Source organism: Schistocerca cancellata, chromosome 4, assembly GCF_023864275.1.
Source record: "Schistocerca cancellata isolate TAMUIC-IGC-003103 chromosome 4, iqSchCanc2.1, whole genome shotgun sequence".
In the NCBI taxonomy this organism is placed as follows: Eukaryota; Metazoa; Arthropoda; class Insecta; order Orthoptera; family Acrididae; genus Schistocerca; species Schistocerca cancellata.
The window spans coordinates 482,770,973-482,790,830 of record NC_064629.1 but is presented as its reverse complement, the minus strand read 5'-3'; the positions used below and the strand labels follow the sequence as shown (position 1 = coordinate 482,790,830).

The 19,858-nt window shown below is 42.5% G+C and overlaps 1 protein-coding gene across 2 annotated transcripts in view; it reads left to right on the top strand.

The window, feature by feature from the left end:
• LOC126184606 (uncharacterized) overlaps positions 1-19,858 on the top strand; it is a 452,291-nt gene that overhangs the window by 324,361 nt on the left and 108,072 nt on the right. For both annotated transcript variants that reach the window (XM_049927060.1, XM_049927059.1), the window contains exon 4: positions 8,677-8,806. In XM_049927060.1, coding sequence (XP_049783017.1) covers positions 8,677-8,806 — 130 coding nt within the window. The remainder of the gene's footprint in view (positions 1-8,676; positions 8,807-19,858) is intronic.

The window sequence follows — 19,858 nt, the reverse complement described above, 5'->3', positions numbered from 1 at the left end:
TCTGGGTCAGTCTTGATCAAAACAGCATCCTCTCCCCAGTCATGGGTGTTACTCACTGGTGACAAGCTGGGGGATGTTTCTGTAACCATCACGCCCCATAAGAGCTTAAATATGGTCCAAGGTATCATATTTCACAAAGCCTTCTTTTGCAGTCCAACGATGAGCTGCATGCCAATTTAGAACGGAAAGGAGTACATTTCGTTGGGTGTGTCCACAGGGATCTGAGGGATAATCAGGTTGCCACTGATGCCTTCATCTTGGCCTTTGAGGGTGGTACATTACCCGAGAAAGTAAAGGTGATGGTCTACTGCTGTGATGTAAAACCCTATATCCCTCCCCTAATGTGGTGCTTTAAATGTTGGAAGTTGAGTCATATGTTTTCCTGCTGTACTTACAGCATCACATGTCGAGATTGCAGGTGCCCATCACATTCCAAAACTCCATGTGCCACTCCTCCCATCTGTGTTGACTATGGAGCGCACCATTCGCCTGGCTTGCTAGACTGCAGGATTCTCCAGAAAGAAAGGAAAACATGGAGTAAAAGACTCTGCACCAACTGACCTACACTGAGCCTATGAGGAAATTTTAACTCCTTCATCCAGTACGCATGACATCATCTTACGCTGCCACTACAATAGTTCTAGCCCCATCAGCTCCACCAACCCCAGTCACCTCTCAGAGCCAGAAAACTACACCTGCCCCCTTGATGGTGGGGCGCACTTACCTCCCTGTTGCTCCTGCACCATCTGTTTCAGGAGCAACACCCTCCAACCATCGGGGAAGTCCATCCCCACTTCTAAGCCAACGACGAGTACAACTTTTTCAGCTGCTGTCGCTAGGAAGGGGTCCCTTGGGTCACTCCCTTCCCAGTTTTCTGCTAGTGGGAAAGATGACACCCGCCAGTGGCTGAAGAGCCCAAAAGTAGCTGGTTGCAGGGATTCACGTTCATTCCCAGTGCTGGAGACTGAATCAGTGAAGCCGGCCAGTGTGGCCACGCGGTTAAAGGCGCTTCAGTCTGGAACCGCGAAACCGCTACGGTCGCAGGTTCGAATCCTGCCTCGGGCATGGATGTGTGTGATGTCCTTAGGTTAGTTATGTTTAAGTAGTTCTAAGTTCTAGGGGACTGATGACCTCAGATGTTAAGTCCCATAGTGCTCAGAGCCATTTGAACCATTTTTTTTTTTTTTGAATCAGTGAAGTCCTCCCAGCCAGGGAAACTGAAGGAACACCGAGAGAAATCCAAAAAGAATGCAGATGAGGTGGAGATTCTGGTGTCTGCTGAGGACCTAGATCTCGCCAGACCTTCAGACAAAATGGATATAGACCACTCAGGCAAAAAGTTGGTGGCATCAGGTGACTCTGAGGCGTAAACTGCCTCATTGAATGTTCCATATGGAACAGGCAGGAAATAACTGTCTGCGATGTATATCTTCTTCCAGATGGTGCAGTACCCCTAAATGTATTAGTTGTACTGATTGATCAACTCCCTAAACCTTTTCTACTTTTGGGAGATTTTAACGCCCATAACCCCTTGAGGGTGGCACCATGCTTACTGGCCGAGGCAGAGATCTCGAAACTTTACTGTCTCAGTTTGACCTCTGCATCTTAAATATTGGGGCCGCCACACATTTCAGTGTGCCTGGAGGTAGTTACTTGGCCATTGATTTATCAATTTGCAGCCCAGGACTCCTCTCATCTATCCACTGGAGAACACATGATGACCTGTGTGGTAGTGACCACTTCCCCATCTTCCTGTCACTACCCCAGCGTCAATCCCATGGATGTCTGCCCAGAGAGGCTTTAAATAAAGCGAACTGGGGAACTTTCACCTCTGCTGTCAATGTTGAATCTCCCTGACACCGGAACATCGATGTGATGGTTGAGCAGTTGACTACAACGATCGTTTCTGTGGCAGAAAACACGATCTCCCTCTCTTTAGGGTGCCACTGGCGAAAGACAAACGGCTCCATGCTCGCATTCACCAACTTCTCAAACGATGGAAGCAAGAGTGTTGGGAGAGATATGTCTCGACCATTGGGTGCCATACGTCACCTTCCCCGGTGTGGGCAAAGTTCAAACTTGTTTTCCGGTACTAGACCCCAATAGGTGTTCCCGGTGTTAACGTAAATGGCGAGTTGTCTACCAACACAAACGTGATTTCTGAGCACTTTGCTGAGCACTATGCTCGAGCCTCTGTGTCAGAGAATTACCCCCCCAGCCTTTTGCACTCTCAAACAGCGGCTGGAAGGGAAACTCCTCTCGTTTACTACATGCAACAGTGAATCCTATAGCGCCCTATTTACAGAGTGGGAGCTCCTCAGTGCTCTTGCACATTGCCCCGACACAGCTCCTGGGCCAGATCGGATCCACAGTCAGATGATTAAACATCTCTCATCTGACTACAAGCGACATCTCTTCGTCATCTTCAACCAGATCTGGTGCGATGGCGTCTTTCCATCGCAATGGCGGGAGAGCACCATCATCTCGCTGCTCAAACCTAGTGAAAACCCACTTGATGTGGGTAACTATCAGTCAGTCAGCTTCACCAACGTTCTTTTTAAGCTGCTGGAATGTACGGTATGTTGGTGGTTGGGTTGGGTCCCGGAGTCACGTGGCATACTGGCTCCATGTCAGGGCAGTTTCCGCCTGGGTCGCTCTACCACTGATAATCTTGTGTCGCTAGAGTCTGCCATATGAACAGTATTTTCCAGACACCAACATTTGGTTACCGTCTCTTTTGATTTACAAAAAGCGTATGACATGACCTGGTGACATCAAATCCTTCTCACATTATACAGGTGGGGTCTGCAAGGCCACTCCCAATTTTTATCCAGAATTTCCTTTCGCTTTGTACTTTCCGTGTCCACGTTGGTGACTCCCATAGTTCCCCCCCATATCCAGGAGAATGGGGTCCTGCAGGGCTCTATATTGAGTGTGTCTATTTTTTGTGGCCATTAATGGTCTAGCAGCAGCTGTAGGGCCATCCGTCTCAACTTCTCTGTATGCAAACACCTTCTGTATTTCATACTGCTGCACCAGTACTGGTATTGCTGAGCCATCCAAAAGGTGCAGCCATGGGCTGTAGCCCACGGTTTTCAAATTTTGGCCTCAAAGTTATACGTTATGCACTTCTGTCAACGTCGTACCATTCATCCAGAACCAAAACTTTAATGATGATCCGCTCACTGTAGTGGAGACACATCGATTCTTAGGACTGGATTTTGCCACCCAATTGACTTGGCTTCCTCACCTTCGTCAGCTTAAGTGGAAGTGCTGGCAACACCTCAATACCCTCCACTGCCTGAGCAACACCAACTGGGGTGCAGATCACTCTACACTGCTGAAGCTCTACAGAGCCCTTATTCAAGCCCGCCTTGATTATGGGAGTGTGGTTGATGGTTCAGCGGTGCCCTTGGTGTTGCGTTTACTCAATCCAGTGCACCACTGTGGCGTTCGCCTAGTGACAGGAGCTTTTAGGACAAGTCTGGTGACCAGCGTCGTTGTGGAAGCCGGAGTGCCTCCATTGCAGCTTAGGCATGCACAACTGTTGTCCAGTTATGTAGCACACGTTTGTAGTTCTCCTGCACGTCTGAATCACCATCTCCTGTTCTGACCCTCGGAATCACATCTCCCGCATTGGTGGCCCAGGTCAGGGCTTCCAGTTGCAGTTCGTGTCCGAGCCCTTCTTTCTGAACTGGAGTCCATGCGTTTACCACCTATACTTGAGGTCCATTCACATACACCTCCATGGTGTACACCTAGACTGCAGATTCTCCTGGACCTTTCACATGGCCCTAAGGACTCGGTTAACCCTGTGGCTCTCCGCTGCCACTTCCTCTTGATTCTTGACAAGTACCGAGGCCACGAAGTGGTTTACACTGAAGGCTCAATGGCTGATGCTGACATCAGCTTTTCATATGTCCATGGAGGACATACTGAACAGCATTCCTTGCCCGATGGCTGCAGTGTTTTCACTGATGAGCTGGTGGCTATATCTCGTGCTCTTGGGCACATCTGTTGATGCCCTGGGGAGGCATTTCTCCTATGTACTGACTCCTTGAGCAGCGTAAAAGCTCTCGACCCGTGCTACCCTCATCATCCTTTGATAGTGACCATCGAGGAGTCCATCTATGCCCTGGAACAGTCTGGTTGTTCAGTGGTGTTTGTCTGGACCCCAGGTCTTCTTGTAATCCCAGGCAACAAACTTGCTGACAGGCTGGCCAAACAGGCTACATAGTAAGCGCTTATGGAGATTGGCTTCTCTGCAACTGACCTACGTTCAGTGCTACACTGCAAGGTTCTGCGGCTTTAGGAGACTAAATGTTATAACCTCAGTTACACAACCAACTTCATGCCATTAAGGAGACTAAAAATGTGTGGCAGTCCTCCATGCGGGCCTCTCGCAGGGACTCTGTGGTTCTCTGCCAGCTCTGCATTGGCCACACTTGGGTGACACACAGCTTGCTCCTGTGCCATGATGACCCACCTCAGTGTTGGTTCAGTGCCTGGTTGACAGTGGCCCATATCTTGATGAGCTGTCCTCCTGTGGCTGCCCTGCGATGGACTTTTCAGTTACTGGACCCATTGCCATTAATTGTAGCTGACAGTGCCTCATCAGCTAATTTAGTTTTATGTTTTATACGCGATGGTGGGTTTTATCATTCTATATATGCTTTGGCACATGTCATTTGACCCTTTGTGTTCTCCACTCTAATGCTTTTAGGGTTGATGTTTTAAGGTGTTGCAGAGTGGCTGGCTTTTCCTTTTTATTCTCATAGTCAGTCAGCCAAGATCATCTGCTGTCTAGCTTTTATCCCTTTTCCCTGTTTCTGGCTTCTCTATATGGTCTCCTTTTCCTGTTTTTGTCTATAGTAGTGTTGGTTGTCCTTCTGTCATTCTTGTGGTACTTCCTTTCTCTTGTTATTGTGCTGTGCTTTCCACTGTGTAATTATTTCACTGGGAACAAGGGACCGATGACCTTGCAGTTTAGTCTCCCCCCCCCCCCCCCCCCCCCTCCTCTGTTAAATGAACCCAAAATTCAGAAAAAATTGAGATGTATTGTCAAATGGTGTTCTTTTTTGCATGACAACGCATGTCCAGATATCACCATCCACACCATGCAGACTCCTCAGATGTGCATTTCAAGATTTTGGGTAATCATGCGTACAGTGTGGATGTCAGCAAGGTTGAATTTCTATTTGTTTAGTCTACTTAAAGAAGGTTTAAGGGATGAAGGTTTAAGGGATGAAGGTTTAAGGGATGAAGGTTTAAGGGATGAAGGTTTAAGGGATGAAGGTTTAAGGGATGAAGGTTTAAGGGATGAAGGTTTAAGGGATGAAGGTTTAAGGGATGAAGGTTTAAGGGATGAAGGTTTAAGGGATGAAGGTTTAAGGGATGAAGGTTTAAGGGATGAAGGTTTAAGGGATGAAGGTTTAAGGGATGAAGGTTTAAGGGATGAAGGTTTAAGGGATGAAGGTTTAAGGGATGAAGGTTTAAGGGATGAAGGTTTAAGTGCGTATTTGGCTTGCTAGTAAACAGGTAAACTTTCTTTCTGAGGTTATTGGAGAGCAAATGCAATGATAGACCAGATACATTAAAAAGCAGGGTGACAATGTTGAACAATGATCCCATTGTAAATTTTATACTGTTGTTGTGATAAATTTAAAGAAATGTTGTGAAGTTACTTACACTCGTATGACAGAATAAAATGACAATCGCATTTGTTAAGAAAATCTACACAGTGTGTCTGGGATAGAGGTATACAAAAACATTTATATTTCAATACCTATAAAGATTTATAACTTTATTTGTCCAACATTGTTCACAGGAATGCAAACATTTTTATGCATGTTGGTACAGTACTATGTGGACACTATTTATGGTTTGACGGGTACTGAAATGGTTCTCCATTTCTCACCACATGTTCCTAAGCGTGACAGGTGTTGTGACCTCTACAGCAGCGTATATCATATGTCAGTTGTCTCAAATATACATCATCAAGAATCTTTGTCCTGTAAAAATGTCTTTGATAAACTGCCATGCTCTGAAATCCAGAAGAGTCAGATTGGGAGACTGATGGGGACAGGCAATGTAACCCCCACCCCTCCCTACTGATCCAATGTATATGAAACATCTCATGGAGGAATGTGGTACATCCCCATGATAGTAGAATTGGCACCATCTTGTTGTAAAATGGCATTGGGAGGAATCTTTGGAACTTCATAGTTTGCCAACATGCCTGCAGAGGTGTATCCTGCCACTGTAGACTCCATAATAAAAAGTGAATCAATTGTATTACATTTGTATTATCCCAAACACACATTATCTTTTGGTGTGTCCTTTCTGGACTGTCACTTCTCCTGGAGTCTCACCTTCCCATATTTGACAGTTATGTTGGTTAACTTGGCCACATATTTGGAAGGTAGATTCATCATTGAACAGCACTGCATTGAGGTAGTCATTGTTTTTGTCTGTATGTTGCAACATTTCAACAGCAAAATCACATCATCTGCAGTGGCCTGCAGGCTTAATGTGATGCAAAAGTTGGAATTCGTAAGCATGGAACTAGAGTCATTTGTGCACTATGTCAAGCACTGTCGAATACAAGACAGCTAGTTCCCTACTAGCTTGTCTAATGGATTTATGTGAGGGTCCAGCAAATGTTTTGTGCACATATTCCAAAGTCCCTTCATTGGCATGTGTTTTAGGATGTATTCCACATTTTAAATGAAACTTCCCATTTCTCAAAGAGTTCTGCTCCACTTTCAAATGGATTTATGTGTGGTAGGATTCATGTTCCATTCTGTTCTTGCACACTGCTGAATACAGATTTTAACTCTGCTAACCATAGCACACATTAGACCTTTTGTTGTGGTGTCAATATTTTGACTGTCAGGAGTATGTGTGGATGCACCATATGACTCAGTGCTCTTAATGAAATGGTGAGGATCACATCTTGGAGAGTGTGTCTATAGTTGATTGTAATTCCCAAAACAATTCAGATTTGTGGGTAACATATCACAATGATGATAGATTTCTGAAGTTGACATTTTTTCCTGCTTCTTTTGCAGGGGTGTTGACATACAGTGCTAAAGTCTACTGGGCTTCAATTAAGCACAGTGATGCCTTGCACTTAACAAAACTGCTGAGAGACTGCTAATTACCCCATATATATTTATTTGCACTTTAATTCTATTGGTTTGTGTGCCACACCCTACTTTGAGTGTGCTCTAAGTGAGTATCATACAGCAAGAGTTAGCAAACAAGATTCTCACCTGAACATCCCTTAATGATATGATCATTCTCAGAGAGCTCAATCTTGAGGAAGGGAATCAAACTGTATTTTCCAGAATAATACTAGAATTTGCCTTAAGTGATTTTTCTAAATGACAAGAAAGATAAATGTGGACGGCGCGATGGGAATTTGAACTGCTGTCCTCCCAAATGAGAGTCCACTGTCTGACCACTGTGCCAACTCATTCTGCTCACAGAACTGAAACATTTACTTGCATATCTGACATCCTTCAGTTACATTTTAATCTAATTATTATCAGAGGTGACACATAGTTTTGGGTGTGTTTCCTTCTCTCAATGTAGACATCATCACACTTACATTGTAATAAGTAAATTTGCTCTAGTAAGTACCTGAAGCTGATAGGCATTTTACTCCATGTAAGGTGAGTGAATTAATATGATGATGGAAAATGCTGTGCAAAATACAAGCAATGGAATGAGTAAAGACAATCACCCATCTTACAATGGAGGTTCTGAGCAGCCAATGGACTTGCAAAAAAGAGGTGGAATATTGTGCCTCAGGTGTTTAATTTCATAGGTAGTGGTTGTTTATATGTTGTTTATATAATTCCATCTGCATCCTTAAACTGTCTTATTCTCCCCTTCCAGTACCAACTTCTGCACTCGTGAGGATTGCTAGACAAAATTCTGTGTTGCAGAGACAATTCCAACATATGAAATTCAGTGTCTGTTAGTTCTTGTCTTATACCTGTCCCCTGAAGATGCCTTCAGTGATTTAACTATTACAACATACTACTTCCATTGTCTATAATTACTGTCTTCTACAAACAGTAATACTTCAGTGTAGAGAGGCAGAGAAAACTAGTATTCTTGCAAATGGGAGATCCATAACAATAATAATTGCCTTGAACAGAATGTTCATTTCATTTTTATGTACATGTTTATTACTTAACATCTCTGTACAGCAATTGGCAAAAAATTCCTATGTAGTTTATCAGTGAAAAAACTTAATTGGGATCTACATGCAACGTGCAACACTCATTCATTACAAATTGAAATTACAGGGCCTGATTAAAGAAGGTATAACTTAATAATATAATACAGAGTCCCCTGTGTCTTCCAGATAGTTTTTATCCTAAGCATATAGACATAAAAATAGAGTGAATATGTTAAACTTGGCCAACCCCTCTCTTCCTCCTTCTCTTACATAGTTAATAATAAGTATTGCAGCTCTAATGCAAGAATCACCCTAACTACTTTGTCACTCTGTGCTTAAAGAAACCATGAATGCTCTATAAGAAATGTAAAGTAGCAATTGATTTACATGAATGTAATTCAAACTAATAAATGTAATTAAAAATATACTTATATACATTATTTAAATACCTGGAAAATAAAATAGAAAAAATTTTCTGTTTGCAGTTGACAGGAGATCTGCTGGAGATATTGTATTTCCTGATAAGGCCCTGAATTTCACTCCCAAAGAGGATGTTAAGAACTGTTCTGAAGATGGGACTAGTATATGTGACAAAAATGTGCAAGATTATCCCTAGTACGTATTAATTTGTTCACTCTTAATCATAGCATATTAGTTTGCCACTAACACTCTAAGTGTAAGTTATACATCTATAAATGTTCCAATGGGGGGATCGGGGCATTTGGGGGGAGGAGGGAGATCAGCTGTAATTGTATCTCTGACTTGTTAAGAGATGAGTCCTCAGATTTCATTGGTACTTAAGTGTGAATGAAAGTTTCAAAATTAATTTTGAAGTTAAGCATTCTTCGTATGATTTTAATTTTCATGTGAAGATGAACTTGGATCAGCCAGTGCCAATTACAGTACTAGTTATTGTATAGCTGATTTCCATATTTGCATCTGTATGTAAAAATACTAAGTACAAATTTTTCTGATAAGAAAAACTGCAGGTTTCAATTAGTCTTGAGTTCTTTGGACTAAAGCCTGTAGGTTCTTACCGACACATAGTTATGAGTGAATGCCACATGTGTGAATTAGGTAATTAAATTAAGGTTTCATTTATGAAATATATTTGGTCTTATTTTACTGTGTAAATTGTAGCAGCTGGTACAAACAGCCATTTGTTATTAAACTGTTGGTAGAAATTCAGATTATATTTCACAGAACTTGTGAACACCCAAAAAAGTTGATTAGTTAAATGTTTTGTTAAAAAGTGTTTGTAGAAGCACAGGGTGTGACTCAGTGGCACAGTGGGTAAATACCAAACTACAAAACGAAATTCCACAGTCCAGTTCCCAGTTGATTTTAGTATTTTTCTTTCATTTACCACTTCTTTCACCACTGACAATGATTTATTAATGTGAAAAATGATAAGCAGCATTGTAGTTTCACGTACACAGTAAATTGTATGGCCACTATAACTGGCAGGGTAAATCAATTTATATGTTGGGGAGAGGCGATTGCATATCTCCTCCAGTTGGAACATGCCTGGTAAAACATCATAGTGTTCAAACCAACAGCTTCACTTCACTGAATTTGAGTTACACTTATTTTTTTAAAAAAAATGTAAATTAAATCTAATTTGGAAGTTTTTTGATATAGTTGTCATCAGAGTAAACATCAAAAATGCAAAAAACAATAGAAAGAGGAAATATGTCATGATATAGTGGAAGCATTGTACAGTAGTTAGGTGCAACCTTTATAAAAGTTGGGGCTAATCACTAACATGACATTAAACTTGACTACTGTGAACATTATATGAATCCAGAAATCTGCTCAAGCTGGCAAAATCTGTCAACTGTGGCAATTTTTCTGTGCCACTTCAGGCATTCCACTGCTGCATTCTGTAAGTTCTGTATACAACATGGTGTTTGTATTTTATAAATTGGTGTCTAATCAAAGAGCAGTAATAATTTGTCATCTCCTAACATGCCAATGAAAAGAATTTCTTCTAGAAAATTTTCTCGACTGGATTGTTGGCTGACTGTCAATTTCTGAAACACTCTTTTTCTAGAATTCTCTGGGACCTATCCCATATGCAGCATTGGCCACCTACTATCTGGTTGACTGTATGACAGTGATTGCCTCCAGTCAACAGGACTAACCTTCATTCATCATTTGGTTGAGTATACAGTGTTTCACCTTTGTTGTCCAATTTTTGACATTGAAAATGTCTACAGTTAACTGAATGAATGCAAGATAGGGGCAGTTTGATGGAGTTGCAGAGAGACCATTTGTTTTTGAAACTGCTGAATAGGTTTAATGAAGTTTTCAATCTAACAAAAATTAATATAACAGGGATTCAGTTACATACTGATACTGTCCAGATTTACATGTTATATGAAGCTAGCTAACACAGAGGGGTAAAGGAGTGTAGGACCTTCTCATGCTTCATTCAAAATATTTTAACAGAGAGATGGCAAAGTTAGTGATGTTATAACTGCTACAGAAGGATATAGCCTAAAGAACACCACATTACAAGTAAAATTAAAAGCAAATTCTCTGCAGGGCTCAAATCTCTTTTGTGAGTCTGTGCTCGGCCACCACAGAGCCCCGACCCTTGCAGCACTTCTTCCTTTTCCATGCTGCAAGTTTATCCTTCTACTATTCTTTTTTCCCCTCTGCCTTTCCATTGGATGATATTTTTGGTACTGATTGTGCTTGGATCTGGTTTTGGAGACACATTTTCTTTTCATCCAGCATTCTGTAAATTTTCATTCTTAACTTTATCGTCCTCTTGTTGGGGCTGACACCACAAGGTTTCCTTCCCTTGCTAGGCTAGGGGAAGAAGATCAAGCCAGATATTTGAGAGCAAAATACTTCACCCAATATTTGGCCTGTACTCAGGCTAATGGGGAGATATTTACTGCAATGGAGCCATGATTTTTGTCAAAATATTGAAGACAAATTTGAGGAAGTTGAATCTCTGGAGAAAATGTGAAATGGTTTGTTATTACTTAAAACTTTCTTTGCTGCCTGATCTACTGCTCTTCAATATGTGATCATCTAGGCAAGAGATATCTGTGACCATTGCTGCACATGAAACTTTGAGCATGGGCTGAGGTATAATCTAGGACAGAGACCATAAACACTATACAGATGAGGAACTGTGGACTAATTTTCAGCAGTGAGGCATACATTTTGACAAACATTCAAATTAAAAAAAAAGGGTAATCATTGCAGAAACAGGTGTCTTTATCTTAGTCTTTAGAGGGAATGTCCTCCTGGAGTAGTTTAAGGTCATAGAGCACAGGTGTGATGGGAAACCACATGTCCCACTATCTATGTTTATGATGTTTATGCTTTGGCTATAAGTAATTCCATTGCATGGTGAACCAAAATGTGGCAGCAGTGGATGATTACTTCATGAAGATAGTCTTTGTGAATGTATGCCTGTTTCTGTCAGTTGTTTGGAATATAACCCTCCACTATCACCAGTGTGTCCAGTTTTCATGAAACAACAGAAGATACAAGAGTACCAATTCACTGACTGTATCTCATATACCGAGACACAGAATAAATATGCACACCTACATCCTGTGGATATGACAGTCAATTACCCTAGCCTCTTCCCCCCCCCCCCTTCCTGCCCCACCCCCAATCTCAACATTCCTCAAACCAGGTCTCCCACCATCCTCCTCTGATGTAGTTCCTTCCTCCTCCCACCCCCCCACCCCCCCCTTCTTCCCACACCTAACTGGAGAAGCATTCTCCATCTTTGGCATCTGTTGGTGACAGGGCTTTCTGGTAACATCCAGCTCAGAGGTCTGACATTCAACAACGGCTGAAGGAGCCATGGCCTGTGGATCCTATGGCTGTCCACTCATCATCTGTCCCTGTGCTCAATATGGATAGCCCCTTGAATCAACCTTGCCCAACAAAGGTTAACTAGAAGACAAAGAAAAAGAAGAAATGGGTCAAAGCTCATTCAGAGGCCCTGAAGGTACCAGATACCTCCATACAGTAGGATTCTGAGCTGATGTTTGTGGATGTGGTTATATCCTCACTGGTGACAGGCCATGATCCTGTGGAGTGAGTGACCTTACTGGCTCCTTCATGCTTAACCTGGCCACCAGTCATGTGATCATTCAGTGAAATTGTGATGGGTCCTACTGTCACCTATCAGAAGACCACCACCTTATTTCCTCTTCTGTGGTTTGCATTGCTCTCCCAGAATTGCACTTCACTGGCCACCATTCCTGAATTCTCCATGGTTATTTTGCAGTCTGTTATAACCGTGCTGGTCCCAAGAGGACATCTGGAGGGGTCTGTACTTCAGATCATGCAGAAGTCATTGGCGAATGGATTCCCTTTGTATCTTGTTGAAGGCAATAGTGTTGCGGATGCAAACCACTGTAGTAATAACCAGTTGCAAAGTTTGCCTGCCCCCAAGCAGGCCCCTTACTTATATTGAACTGATCGCATTAATCCAAAAACTCCCCCCCCCCCCCCCCTCTTTTCTATGGCTTCAGTGCACACTACCCCCTGTGGGGGAGTACTACTTCTTCATCTGGCAGGGGCCCTCTAATTGACCAGATGAGCATAGACCATGATATGTGCCTCCTAAAGTATAGTTTTCTGACCAACTTTAGGGCTGCCCATAGCACATTTTCAGCTATAAATCGAACAGCCTCATTCCCAATTCACTACATTAGTCACTGCGTGAAGACCTTTGTGGCAATGGCCTTTTCTCGGTGAACCAGTCATTTCTCTGGCACACCCAGACAGACCAACTACAACACTGGGAACTTCACAGGGCCAACTGGCCATTGTATGCCTCTGTTGTTAACATTCACTGCCTCACTGTTGAACTGTATTGATGAAATACTACAAGGCATTTCAGAAGTGATCATCCACACTACTGAAACTGCTGTTCTCCTTCTAAAGCTTTCCCTTCCCCCTGCCCCTCTCCTTCCCCATTTCCCCCTCCGCCTCCCCCTCCCCCTTCCCGTCCCCCCTGCCACCATGACTTGGTGCCTTGGTGAACCAAAGACATTGCAATAGCTATTCAGAATCATCAATGAGCCCTGCAGTGATTCAAACACTAGTCTTCATAGACCAACCTTATAGCATCTAAGTGACTTCGGGCTAAGGCTTGCTATTTAATCAAACCCAGTAAGAAGGAATTCTGTGAGTGCTATGTCTCCTCTCTGGGGACAAATGCCTCTTAGTCTCAGCTGTGAGCTAAGCTCCATGGTATTCTGGCCAGCCAATATCAACAGCTTTTCTGGGTCTTGTACTAGAGGGTGGTCTTTGTACTGATTCATCAGTTTTGCAGAACACCCTGTGACCCACCTTTGTGACAGTATCACCATTATCTTCCTGTCTGGCTACTTTTCTACTGTAGAAGCAACAACTTGAAGACATTTCTTCACATTTCACTCCCCACCAAGCTGAATTCCTTAATGGACCCTTCACTGACCAGGAACTACTTCGGCCTCAGACATCAGTCCACTACATAGCCCCAGGCCCTGACTCAATTCACAATCACATGATCCAACATCTGAATATTCCCCAAAGGCAACATCTCCTCAGGATGTTGAACTGTCTTTGGCTGCACAGTGCCTTTCCCTCACAATGGTGAGATAACATAGTTGAACCAATGCGTAAGTCAGTTATGAACACAATCTCTCTCAATAGCTTACATGTTGTTGTAATCTTTTTAGACTTGTATAAGGTGTATGACATTGCTTGGCATCATCACACTTTACTCACCCTTCATGACTGGGGCTTTCAAGGCTACCTACCAGTTTTCATTCATCCCATCACTTGTTCCAAGTTTGATTCAGCACTTCACTCAGTTCCCCACAGGGCTCTATATTGAGTGTCACACTCTTCCTCATCGCCATTAATGAATTACTGATCACTATGGGGCTGCTGGTCATCCCTCCATTGCATGTTGATGATTTTTGTGTTTGGCACAGCTCTCCCTCAGTAGAATCTGCTGAACACTAGCTCCAAGATGCCATTGCTGTGCCTCTGCTTACACTCTTTCCCATGGTTTCCAATTCTCTTCTAAGAAAAACATAGGACATGCATTTCTGCCATCCTGACCCAAAACTCTACTGAGGAGGTACACAGCATGTGGATGTTGTAGCACAGTCCTGTTTCTTGGATCTCCTTGATGAAAAGCTGACCTGGATACCTCATATTTGTTACCTGAAGACTAGCTGTAGGTAGAAGCTTAATGCTCTCTGCTTCCTTACCCACACACCTTGGGGGTGTGGATCATGCTGCTCTTATCCACTTTTACAAGGTCCTGGCTTCATCCCGACTGAGCTACGGTTGCCAGGTTTATGGCTCGGCAGCTCCTTCAGCTTTTAAGCTGTTAGACCCAATCCGCCGTCATGACATGTCTGGCCACTGGTTGCTTTCGTACTAGTCCCACAGCCAGTTTTCTTGCTGAAACAGGGTTCTTGCCCCGTAAAATTCAGTGGTGTCAGCTCTTGGTCTCCTATTCAATCACCATTCAACAATTCCCTGATATTCCCATGTATTCCCTTTACTTACAAGGGGTATCATCGTCCTGATACTTGCCCTCGGGTGGGTCTACCAGTTGGAGTGTGCCTAGCTTACCTCTGCCAAGATATCCATCTCCACTTCCTCATTTGTTCTCTCTATGTTTTCTCATGTACTCCTCCTTCAGTGGTGCCCAGACCATGGACTAGTACCACAATCTTCCCAGGTCCTGAAGTCCTTCACCTCCATGACCTTCCATCATCTGTTATGCCCAGTTCTTCAAGAGTTCCAGGGTGCTACTATCTTTTACACTGATTGCTCTAAAGTTGTGGATGACTTGGTATATACTCTTACATCTCCTGGAGGTATAGATAATCATTCACTGTCAAGAACAAGTAGTGTGTTTATGGTAGAGCTGACAGCAGTTATCAGAACTCTCCATTTTATTAAACATGTCTCCCTTGACTGTTTTCTAATACATACTGTCTCAGTGAGTAGTGCCCTGTAGTATTATGGGTAACTCTTAAATATTTCTGTTTGCTGATGACACCAGCTTGATAGTAAAGGTTGTTGTGTGCAGCATTGACTTGGTTTCAAATACTGCAGTTCATGACCTAAGTTCATGGCTTGTAGGAAATAAACTAATGCTAAATCACAGCAAGACTCAGTCTTTACAGTTTCTAACACACAATTTAACAAAACCTGAAGTTTTAATTTCACAAAATGGGCATATGATTAGTGAAACTGGGCAGTTCAAATTTCTAAGTACCCAGATAGATAGTATACTGTCGTAGAAAGCCCACATTCAGGATCTTGTTCAAAGACTTAATGCTGCCATTTTTACTATTCAAACAGTATCTGAAGTGAGCAATTGTTAGATATGAAAATTAGTTCAAATGGTTCAAATGGCTCTGAGCACTATGGGACTCAACTGCTGTGGTCATAAGTCCCCTAGAACTTAGAACTACTTAAACCTAACTAACCTAAGGACAGCACACAACACCCAGCCATCACGAGGCAGAGAAAATCCCTGACCCCGCCGGGAATCGAACCCGGGAACCCGGGCGTGGGAAGCAAGAACGCTACCGTACGACCACAAGATGCGGGCATGAAAATTAGTCTGCTTTGCTTATTTTCATTTGATTATGTCATATAGTATTAATATGGTATTAATTAATAATTTTGTGACAGTGAAATAGAAAATTTGGGCTATGTAACAGCAGAAACTGGAACACAGGAGTTTTCTCATGATAATGTCACTGAATTGACAGGCTGGCCAAATTGGCTGCTGGCATGCAGTATCTTGAGATCAGCATTCTGGAACCAGATCTTCAATCAGTATCATGCCACAAGTTTGAAGGATTTGGAATACAGAATGGCATACTCTGACTTTGCCAAACAAATCTACACATGATGAAGGAGACCACAAATTTGAGGTTGTCCTCCATGTGGACCTCTTGCAAGGACTCCATCATCCTTTGCTGGCTCTGCATTGGCCATACTTGGCTGACTCACAGTCACCACCTCTGTCACAAGGACCCGCTCCACTGTTGTTATGGTGTCTGTCTGATGATAGTTCAAATTTTGTTGGACTGTCCTCTCCCAGCCACCCTGTGGCAGGCTCTTAATATTTCTGATGTTAGCAGATGATGCCTCAATGGCTGACCTGGATTTATGGTTTATTACTGAAGGGGGGGTTTTAATCAGTCTCTGTAAGGAAGGGCACCTCAGCCTCGTCAACCCATTGAGGGGTTGGCAGGGTAACTTGTTGCCTCCTCTACCCAAAACGGGCAGTGGCTGTTTGTGATTGGTGGTCCAGCTCAGACCTCACCCTACTTGTTCCTTTGCTCTTATTCTCCCTTCTACATTTACATCTACATGAATACTCCATAAATCACATTTAAGTGCCTGGCAGAGGGTTCATTGAACCAGGTTCATAATTCTCCTTTATTCCAATCTCATATAGAGTACGGAAAGAACAAACACTTCTATCTTTCCATACGAGCTCTGATTTTCTTTATTTTATTGTGGTGAGCATTTCTCCATATGTAGGTCAGCGTCACCAAAATATTTTAACATTTGGAGGAGAAAGTTGGTGATTGGAATTTCATGAGAAGGTTCCGCCACAAAGAAAAACACCTTTTTTTTTTTAATGATGTCCACCAAAATCCTGTATCATTTCAATGACACACTCTGCCATATTTCATGATAATACAAAAAACTCTGCCTTCTTTGAACTTTTTCAATGTACCAATGTACGCTGTCATTCCTATCTGGTAAGGAACCCATACCACACAGCAGTATTCTAAAAGAGGATGGACAAGTGTAGTATACGTAGTTTCCTTATTAGATTTGTTACATTTTGTAAGCGTCTTGCCAATAAAATGCAGTCTTTGGTTAGCCTTCCCTACAACATTTTCTGTGTGTTCCTACCAATTTAAGTTGTTTGTAGTTGTAATTCCTAGGTAATTAGTTTAATTTATGGGCTTTAGATTTGACTGATTTATCGTGTAACCAAAGTTTAATGGATGACCTCACACTTTTCTTTATTTAAGGTCAATAGCCAAATTCTGCACTATGCAGATACCTTTCCTAAGCCTTTTGCAATTTGTTTTTATGTTCTGATGACTTTACTTGTTGATAAATGACATTGTCATCTGCAAACAAACTAAGACAGCTGCTCAGATTCTCTCCCAAATTATTTATGTAGATAAGGAACAGCAAAGGTCCTATTACACTACCTAGGGGAATGCCAGAAATCACTTCTGTTTTACTCAATGACCTTCCATCAATTACCAGGAACTGTGACCTCTCTGACAGGAAATCGTAAATCCAGTCACATAATTGAGATGATACTCTATAAGCACACAATTTCAATACAAAGTGCTTGAATGGTGCAGTGTCAAAAGCCTTCTGGAAATCCAGAAGTGCAGAATCAATCTGAAATCCCTCATCAGTAGCACTCAACATTTCATGTGAGTAAAGAGCTAGTTGTGTTTCACAAGAACAACGTTTTCTAAATCCATGTTGACAGTGTGTCAATAGACCTTTTCCTTCAATGTAATTAATAATGTTCAGACATGATACATGTTCCAAAATCCTGCTTCATATTGATGTTAATGATGTGGGCCTGTAATTTAGTGAATTACTCGTACTACCTTTCTCCAATATTGGTGTGACCTGTGCAACTTTACAGTCATTGAGTACAGATCTTTTGTCAAGCGAACAGTTGTATATGATTGTTAAGTATGGAGCTATTGCATAAGCATACTCTGAAAGGCACCAAATTGGTATACAGTCTGGAACAGAAGATTTGCTTTCATTAAGTGATTTAAGTTGCTTCAGTACTCAGAGGATATCTACTTCTATGTTACTCATGTTGGCAGATGTTCTTGATTCGAATTCTGGAATATTTACTTTAGTAACTATGCTTTGGCAGCACTGTCCTTAAATAGCATCTCCGTTGCTATTGCATAGAGAAGGCATCGATTGTGTCTTGCCACTAGTATTCTCCACATATGCTCAGAACCTCTTTGGATTTTCTACCAGGTTTTGAGACCAAGTTTCACTGTGGAAACTGTTATAAGCATCTCACATTGAAGCCCGCACTAAATTTCAAACTTCTGTAAAAGATAACCAATATTCGGGATTTTGTGACTGTTTAAATTTGCCATGTTTGTTTTGTTGTTTCTGCAGTGTTCTGACCTGTTTTGTGTACCAAGGAGGATCAGCTCCATCATTTGTTAATTTATTTGGTACAAAGCTCTCAACTGCTGCTGATACTATTTCTTTGAATTGAAGCCGTGTTTGGTCTATAATTACACTATGTGATCAAACGTATTCTGCCACCTGGCTGAAAATGAATTAAAAGTTCATGGCACCCTCCATCTGTAATGCTGGAATTAAACATGTTGGCCCACACTTAGTCTTGATGACAGCTTCCACTCTCACAGGCATATGTTCAATTAGGTGCCGGATGGTTTCTTGGGGAATGGCAGCCCATTCTTTATGGGGTGCTGCAGTGAGGAGAGATATCAATTTCGGTTGGTGAAGCCTGGCATGAAGTCAGCTTTGCAAAATATCACAAAGGTGTTCCATAGGATTTAGGTCAGGACTCTGTGCAGGTCAGCCCATTGCAGGGATGTTCTTGTCATGTAATCAATCAGTTACAGGCTGTGCATTATGAACAGGTGCTTGATAATGTTGGAAGATGCAACCGCCACCCTGAAGAGCTCTTAAACAGTGGGAAGCAAGAAGGTGCTTAAAACATCAATGTAGGCCTGTGCTGTGTTAGTACCATTCAAATCAACAAGGTGTGCAAGCCCCCTCCATGAGAAATGCGACCACACTGTAACACCACCGACCCCGAATTTTACTATGGGACTACAAAAGCTGGCAGATGACATTCTCCGGGCATTCCCCATACCCACACCCTGACATCGGATCGCCACACTGTGTACCATGGTTCGTCACTCCACACGACATTTTTCACTGTTCAGTTATCCAATGTTTATGCTCCTTACACCAAGCAAGGTGTCATTTGGCATTTACTGGCATAATGTGTGGCTTATGAGCAGCCACTTGAGAATGAAATCAAAGTTTTCTCACCTCCCGCCTAACTGTCATAGTACTTGCAGTGGATCCTGATGCAGTTCGGAATTCCTGTGTGATTGTCTGGATAGATGTCAGTCTATTACACATTAATACCCTCTTCAACTGTCAGCAGTCTCTGTCAGTCAACAGATGAGGTCAGCCTATATGCTTTTGTCCTGTATGTGTCCCTTCAGATTTCCACTTCACTATCACATCAGAAACAGTGGACCTAGGGATGTTTAGGAGTGTGGAAATTGTGGTGTCACCACCAGACACCACACTTGCTAGGTGGTAGCCTTTAAATCGGCCGCAGTCCGTTAGTAAACGTCGGACCCGCGTGTCGCCACTATCAGTGATTGCAGACCGAGCGCCGCCACACGGCAGGTCTAGAGAGACTTCCTAGCACTCGCCCCAGTTGTACAGCCGACTTTGCTAGAGATGGTTCACTGACAAATTACGCTCTCATTTGCCGAAACGATAGTTAGCATAGCCTTCAGCTACGTCATTTGCTATGACCTAGCAAGGCGCCATTCTCATTTGCTATTTATCTTGTGCTGCATGTACCGTCAGACTGAT